General features: G+C 44.8%; 1 protein-coding gene and 1 long non-coding RNA gene across 2 annotated transcripts; one reads left to right on the forward strand and one right to left on the reverse strand.

The window, feature by feature from the left end:
- Positions 1-417: 417 nt before the first annotated feature.
- Positions 418-4,396, reverse strand: LOC120417624 (WASH complex subunit 5). Its single transcript, XM_039579737.2, has 5 exons — positions 4,213-4,396; positions 3,858-4,152; positions 1,668-3,805; positions 782-1,606; positions 418-714 (listed from the first exon to the last, which is right to left on the reverse strand). The coding sequence occupies exons 1-5, from the start codon at positions 4,335-4,337 to the stop codon at positions 561-563; spliced, it is 3,537 nt and encodes a 1,178-aa protein (XP_039435671.1). The 5' UTR covers positions 4,338-4,396; the 3' UTR covers positions 418-560.
- Positions 4,397-4,399: 3 nt separating this feature from the next.
- LOC120417625 (uncharacterized) lies at positions 4,400-5,365 on the forward strand. Its single transcript, XR_005605488.2, has 2 exons — positions 4,400-4,965; positions 5,020-5,365. It is a non-coding gene; the product is annotated as an uncharacterized LOC120417625 (long non-coding RNA).
- The last annotated feature ends 2,366 nt before the right edge of the window (positions 5,366-7,731 follow it).

Raw genomic sequence — 7,731 nt, forward strand, 5'->3', positions numbered from 1 at the left:
AAATCACAATTTAAAAAAAAAAACATAACTTGCCGGCAGATTATTTGACCATACTTCTCTATGGCTCAAAAGATGAGGGTTTTTGTCCCCTAAAACATCAAAAAATCTCGAAAATCGAAAAAAAAATGAGAAATTAAGTTTTTGTGAAGTTAGTAATGAAAGTGTGCAATTTTTTTCCGTGTACCTATTTTTTTCTCAATGGTCCACAACAATACCTACAACTTTGCCGAAGACACCAAATTGATCAGAAAATTCACTCAAAAGTTACAGCTGTTAGAATATTTACCTACCATTTTTGTATGGACAGCTGCCAAAATTGTATAGAGACTTGTATGGGTGAACCAATGACACAAAATAGCTTCTTTGGTCATAGGGATGGTCCCCACAAAGTTTGAGCAAAATATAAAAATAAAAATGTTGAAAACGTGAAATTTATATGATCATTCGTATTGCTTACAAATAAAATTTCAATCACTTTTATAAAGACTCCGAACAACTATCATTTATAGATATGAAATAAACACCCTTCAATTCCCAAGGCACCACCACTCCTTCACCGGTCAGGACTTGCCGCCGGACAGAAACTCGTACTGGTTCAACACGTTGTCCGGGATGTACTGCTCGAGCAGGGCGCGCGGTAGCTCCGCCACGCGGGTAAAAATCTCCAGAAATCGCAGCGCCAGCACCGCTTCCGCGCAAATTTCCTGCTTCGCTCTGAAATTTAATAATTAAAGCTAGTTTTTAATTTGTTGTTGTGGCGAGTTGTGGGGTTGAAACTTACTTTAAATTTGCATCCACAAACGACATGACGTACTGGCAGATGTACACGAGGAATGTGTCCATGTGGGCGTTATGGAACTGCCGGAAGACGGTCAGTAGACCGACGACCACGGGAAAGCCATCGATTGGGTCGTTCTTCTTTTTGGCGATCAAGCTGTCGACGTTCTTCATGTATTGGAAGCGAGGCAGGTGGACAATCACAAACAGGAACACGAGCAGGGACAAAAAGCGCGGACTTTTGGTTTCGATGTACTTCTTGCGGTAAGGGTTGTACAGGCCGGCGCACTCCAGATAGCGGTTCAGCTCGAATACGAGGTCGGCGCTTGGGAGTGGTTTGCTTTCGTTTAGTGTGTGTCGTTTGACGTCCATCAGAATGGCGTCGTTCAGGGCCCGCAGCGATGACTCCAGCTTGGTGGACTTTAGCTTGCAGCTGCAGTTGAGCTCGAACGCGACGTGCGTTCGAAGGATTTGCTTCTGGCCGATCTTCAGGATCCAGTCCTGCAGCTGGGGCCAAATTCGGGTGAAGGTGGTCGTCAGATTGGCGTACGTTTTGCCGGGCAGATCCACGTAGTCGACCTTTTGCAGCTCGGACTCGACGTTGTCCAGCGCGTCGTACCAGGTCGGTTCGTGCTGGAGCTTGCGGGCGATGGTGACGAGGAAGTTTTCCAGCTCGGCGGTTACAAGGAAGGAGTAGAGTTTGTCGAGTCCGACTAGGCCGGGTGGGCCGAAGGTTTCGTTGACGCGCGCGGCGAATTTGTTTGTGAGGAGCGGTTTGTGGGACTTGGGGTCGTACCAGGTCGTGCAGATGTCCACGTAGATGGTGGTTCTGAAAGGGATAGTAGCAAAGTTAGTAGAACGGTTTGAACACTTTAAACGAGAAAACTTACTTCGGATCCGTAATGCGCATTATCTCGCGCGCCAACCGTCCCACGAACGTAACCGAAGCCATGTCCAACGGTTCGTAGCTCGGAATCGGAATGGTGCTGCTCTGGAACTCCGACTCCCAGTCGAGAATCTTGCTCTTCACGAACGGATTGCACTCCCGCTGGACGTTGTAGTTGATGATGCGCTGCATCTCCTCGTTCCAGATGCGCAAGCAGTGAATGTTCAGGTAGTCCTGGACGTACTCGAACGAGCGCTTGTACCCGTCGATGATTTTGTGCAGCGCGGTGAGTTTCGCCTCCAGTTCGGACTCTTTGGCTTTGGCGTTGAACGTGAGATTCGTGTGGAACGCGTCGGAAACGTTCTTCACAAACTCCTTCCGGATGCCGTCTTCGAGCAGTTGTTTGGGATCGAGGGCGACCACGCCGACGAGGGTCGTTTTCATGGCGAGGATTCCCTCGGTGAACGTTGACACGGAGTAGGTTAGCTTTGCTATCGTGAATCGTTCGTCGAGCTGGGCGTACTCTTTGAGCTTTTCCTTCTCCAGTCGCATCGGGATTTGCTTGATTACGTTGGTTTGAAGGTCGATGATTTGGGCCAGGATGGTGAACATCGTTTCCGGGATGATTTGAACGACCTTGCGGACGAAATTTGCGAGCTCGTTGCTGTAGTACTTGGAAACGTCCATCAAATCTTCGCTTTCGGCTTGATTCAATCGGAGAAGGGGGATTTCCAGCGCTGAGGCTAGTTTGAGAAAGGTCGAACGCAACTTGATCACCAAACTGGGCTGCTTTTTGATATTCTCTTGCATCATTGGAGTATAGCTGTCGATCAGTCGCCAGGCATAGCTGAAATCTCCAATCAGTTGCAGATTGATCAGGTCATCCTCCTTGATGCTGATTGTGTGGAACATCTGTTGAAGATATTGCCGCGTCTCGACCATGTTCTGCTTCACTTGCATGTTTTTGCTAAGATCGTGAAAGTCCTGAACCTCCTCCAAAGCTTGAATCAACTGAATTATATTTCTACCTGAAACACTCAGCTCCTTGTCCTCATTACTAAGTTTAGTAATCTCCCGGCCAATATTCAAGAACCACTTGCTCAAACTATCATTCTTTTTCATCTTCCCGAAAGGCTTCTCCCCAGAGTAAGCATCCGCCAGGTCCTGAACCCGCTCACATGCTTCCTTTTTAAAGCTATCCCACCTTTCCTGCCTCTCGTCCAGCAGCCTCTTCAAGATCTCCCTAATCTTCACCTCCAACTGAGCCGTGTTCAACAGCAACTCAAAGAACTCGATCCCTTTAAAATCGATATCACTCTCAATAAGCTCCTTCACCTGGCGACACTTCTTCAACGAAGCCGCACTGCCCACATCAATCACGGGCTGCCCCGTGTGCAGCATCACCCAGCGGACCGTAATGTTGCACTCGCGGATCAACGCCGTCACCTTCGGAATGTTATCCAGCAACTTCTGCTCGGTGAGGTTGCCCTCCTTCAAAATACTCCTCGTACGATTCAACAACGTTTCCATAGATCGCTTCTGCTTGCTGCAAATCTCCTTCAAATTCCCACTGTCGAACGTGTTCAACATCGCAGATTTGGCCGCCTTAAACGGATCCCAAGCGTTCAGCAAGTTCACCGTGATTCCCATGTAAAACGAAACGATCCAATTGTCCGAGAAAAACTTGTCCACAATCTCGCGCATCCGCGAGGCCTGATTGTGCAGCATGTTGGTCGCAAAGAACAGACACACATACAGCATCCCAGCCTGGTTGGCCAGCGCCGTGGACCGATGTTCCGGCAGCGGATAAACCGAAATCTGATTGTACACGTCGTCCGACCTCAGTCGGCCAATCACCATCTCCACGTACACCGGGTTCACCGGCACCCGGCCAAAGTAGTCCTCCGGATAGTTTTGAGTCTTCTTGGCGGCTGCGAACGACGACAGGGCTGACGAAGAGGTACTTCCGTCGTTGTACCCCGTCGAACGGAGCAGCTTGCACACCTCGTCGATGTTGCTGTCGCCGTCGGTCTTGAGCGCGCTGTACCGATTGTAGGCCACGAGAAGTCGCTCTCGGACTAGGCCTGGGATCTGGAGGTCCACCACGAGCAGCATGACGCCGTACAGGTACAGGGCTTCGCACTGGAATAAATTTGTTAATTTCAGGAATTCTTACGAGTTTAGAAAAAATCACCATCAGCTGCTTGCCCTCCTCGTCCTGGAACACCTTCTCCATCGACTGCTGGATAAACATCCCACCGTTGAGCTCGTCCAGAAACGTGTTCAGCTCCTTGATGTACTTGTGGATGCTTTCAAACACAATGTAGAACCGGTTCAGTATCACCAGGTAATTCTCGCGGATTTCCTCGTCCAGCGCTTGCAGCTTCTCGTCGGCCTCGATGCGGGCCTCCTGCGCGTCCGAGATTTGAAAGTAGCTAAAGTCCATAATGATTTCGCCATACTTTTGCTGCTCCTCTTTAGTTTTCAAGCTGCAGACAAAAAATCTAATTAAATTCCAATCAAATCACAACATTTGACAAAAACCCTACCAAAACACCTCCGGAATAAACTCCTTCAACCGCAGCAGCTCGCAGATGATGGTGTTTCCCTCGGCCACTATCTGCAAAATCGTCTGGCCGCAGACATTGTTCTCGGCGAGGAATTCGGCCGCCATGGTGGCGAAAGTTAATGAATCTCAACACCAAACAAAACAAAAAATCAACGTTAATTCGAACAAATTGAATGAATCACACTGATAAGAACCCCCTAAAGTCAAGCAAAACATTGTAAAACGTCCAATCTCATTTTTCAAAACATTGAGAAAAACGAGGATGAAATCTGCGGTTGGTTTTTCAATTCCTATTTCAAACTAAATCGGCCAATTGTGATTATTATTGAAATAAAATGCTTTAAACTAGATGTGTTATGCATCGTCATATTCAATTTTATGCTAAAATGTAATTATTCCTGTAAAATTGATGAAAAAATAACATAGGCCTGAAAAAAACTTATCAATATGCGGGATTAGATTAAGCCCTTTGCGTTTTAGAGCCTTTGTAAACATTGGCGTGTTTCATTTTCCATTTTGGCCCTATGTCAAACGTCCAAACACGACGGCAGGATTTGTTTGTGTTTTTGTTTTGTTTTTTGGCCTCGTAGGCCAATCCAAAACAAATCGCAATTTCGTGTTTGGCCGTTTGAATAAAAAAAATATTTTCGCTCGTTTTTGTCGATTTAATAGTAAATATCGCGTTTTTTCTTACAATTTCTGTTGTACATCGAGTATTCCTGCATTCCAAATGGTAAGTTTAAACGTTGAGTGATTTAAAGTGCATAATAAAGTTGTTATTTTGCAGGAAAGTTCGTGATAATTAGATGAATAAAGAAGCCCACAAATTTGGATAAAAATGGCCGGTAGGTGCTCCAGGAAAAAGGGTGAGGACATTTGTGGAAGGAATAACGTCGTACGATGCCGACGGAGGCGTTTGTTGCATTCCGTTATCGGAGACGTAGAGACCAAGCCGCCAAATCGCATGACTATCTCCGTCGAACCTGTACGTTGCCGACGGGGTCACAACCAGGAGGAAAAGGAGTAATCAGTGCGAATGTACTTATCAACGGGTAGATTCATCGGAACTGGTGACATGGAATAGCAAAGAAATGGTATTCTGTAATAAATTTATGTAAATGGTTCGTGTTTTATGTTTGTTCAAAAACCAGAAAATGACTAGAATCATAATGATGTACTTCTTTAGGGAGTGTAGGTATTTTCCAGAAATACTGGGAACTAATTATTTTGAATAAATCTCTCTATGTGGCAAGATTAACTCGTTGATTGGAGCCGTCGCAGATGGTGTTCGAACGTGGAAGATTGGTCAGTCGTCCGGATCAGTCGAGGTGGCCCGGTTGAGTTGGTCAAAGGTCGAAGAACACGTGTTGGTGTTCGATTCTAAAACGACGCTGACTTGTACCCAAACTAGTAACGGCCGCAGCTGCTTCTGGTAGCAGTTTCTCGAATGCTGCCTTTACGGTTCTTCGCCAACACCCTCCTCCTTCTCGTCGAAGCAATCACAGCCATCTTAGTTTATGATCGCGTCCGAGGCCAGCATGTTCTCGTTTCAAACACTGAAACAACTGCCACTCCGGATCAATGTTCCGGCGAAGAAATGTTGACGCTCGTGCCGTCGGCCCCGCTCGTGTGGCCACTGCCGGGTTGTTCCGGAGCTGATCCCTGGCGTAGTCGTTAGCGAGGATAGGTTCCACCCTGCTGATCTAGCGAACAAAGTACGTAGCGGAAGAGCTCCACCTGAATAAAATATTCGAGGGTTGATTGGAGTGAAACTTGAACGAGATGCCCAGTGCCTTGGTCGTTCAGGCTGTTGGAGAACCGGCCACTAATATGACACTGCCGGTTCCGCTAGCAGACTTACACTTGGGTAATCTGAATAATCAAAGACAATTATTGTTTATATCAATCGCATTGTTTATATTCGATGGCATTCAAATTGCATTTAATTTAATTAACTAAAACATCTTTATAACCATGGGGAATCCCATCTTGGAGGGAGGAATTGGCCACAAATGCCGAGATTTATCATTTGGGTCAAAATAGCTATTTTGAAGCAAAAGGCCAATGTTGGTTTTGATTCTTGTTTGCAAACAAAATCGTGATTGTCCCTGGGCCGAACACGATTCCAAAACACAACAACCCAGTTTCCATATTGGACCTTAGAGGCAAAGGGTCTATGAGGATTTTGAATACAAACAAAGTGTAATTGACTTTGGCCTTATGTAAAATAGTTATTTTTTCAAAGAAACATCATAATTTTTATACTTTTCTCGATATGTACAGATAGTTCAACTCCCTTAGTATCGTTTAGAAAGAAAATCTGGTTTGTTTACACTTTTGACTTTGGACCTTTTACATTGTTTTGCTTGAAGTGCACTGCCTGACTGGCCACCCCACCCCAGCAACAACAACGCTGCGACAGGCGCGACCAAAACAACTTCGGGCGTGAGCATAGATCGAGCATAAGTTTTGTAAACAAAGCAGCATAAAACTGAACAGTGGGATAACATCTGTAAAAAAAGGAGTAAAAGGTAATAAGGTCTTGGATGCGATTGATTTCCCAACAATTGTGAATCCCAAGTCTAACCAGGACTATCTCTGAAAGATAACGATAAAGATCACTCAAGCCATTAAAAAGTACTGGTTTTGCTAGTAGAATCATTTTCTGGAATCCTAATGGCAGATTGGTTAGGTACGACCAGTAAATAACGCATGTTGCATGTGATGCATGTGAAAGTCTCCGTACGATTTTGGCAGCTGTCTATACAAAAATGATAAATGACTAGATAAATGAGTTATTCGAAAATTTGTACCTATCTTTTGAAGGAATTTTTGAATCGATTTGGTGTCTTGAAAAAAGTTGTAGTTATTGATGGGAACCATTCAGAGATTTTTTTTATTTAAGTTTTTAATGTAAAATCGAATTTTCAGTCATAAAGTAGCTGTTGTTTGTCCCCTAAAACACATCAAAAATCGTCAGATGTCAATAAAAAAACCGATTTTGGGGATTTTTGAGAAAAAGCTTAATTTAAAAACTGTAAAAAGAGTGTACATTTTTCTGAATAGTCCTCATTAATACCTATAACATTGCCGAAGACACCAAGTCGATCAGAAAATTTCTTGAAAAAAAAAAGTTTTCGTTTTTACATACTATTTTTGTACGGGTGAACCAATAACACAAAATGGCACAAAATCCGACGATTTATAGAGAATTGCATATGTCTAGAGGGTGACGAGCGGGAAATCTCGGGGAAAAAATCCGGGAATTCGGTCATTTTTGAGCCTCTCGATTCCCGGGAAATTGGGTCGAGACTAGTGCGTCCATCCCGGGAATTCCCGAATCCCGGGATTTTTTATAATTTGTCCCGGGAATTCCCGAAATTGAAAAAAAACAAATTTTGGTCTGGAAATTTAAATTTGGTTGTGGAAATAGACGAGCAGTTGAATACTTAGTATCGGTGGCATTTTTCGAGACGAGATTTGCCTGATCACGCCTTCT

This window comes from Culex pipiens, chromosome 3 (assembly GCF_016801865.2).
Source record: "Culex pipiens pallens isolate TS chromosome 3, TS_CPP_V2, whole genome shotgun sequence".
Taxonomy (NCBI): domain Eukaryota; kingdom Metazoa; phylum Arthropoda; class Insecta; order Diptera; family Culicidae; genus Culex; species Culex pipiens.

What these genes read in the sequence shown, in the direction of transcription:
- LOC120417624 (XM_039579737.2), bottom strand. Translation starts at nt 4,337, where the DNA reads ATGGCGGCCGAATTCCTCGCCGAGAACAATGTCTGCGGCCAGACGATT. An exon ending in AGGAGGGCAAGCAGCTGATG is followed by an intron (nt 3,806 to 3,857) that starts GTGATTTTTTCT and finishes AATTTATTCCAG; the next exon opens with TGCGAAGCCCTGTACCTGTA. An exon ending in ATGCGCATTACGGATCCGAA is followed by an intron (nt 1,607 to 1,667) that starts GTAAGTTTTCTC and finishes TATCCCTTTCAG; the next exon opens with AACCACCATCTACGTGGACA.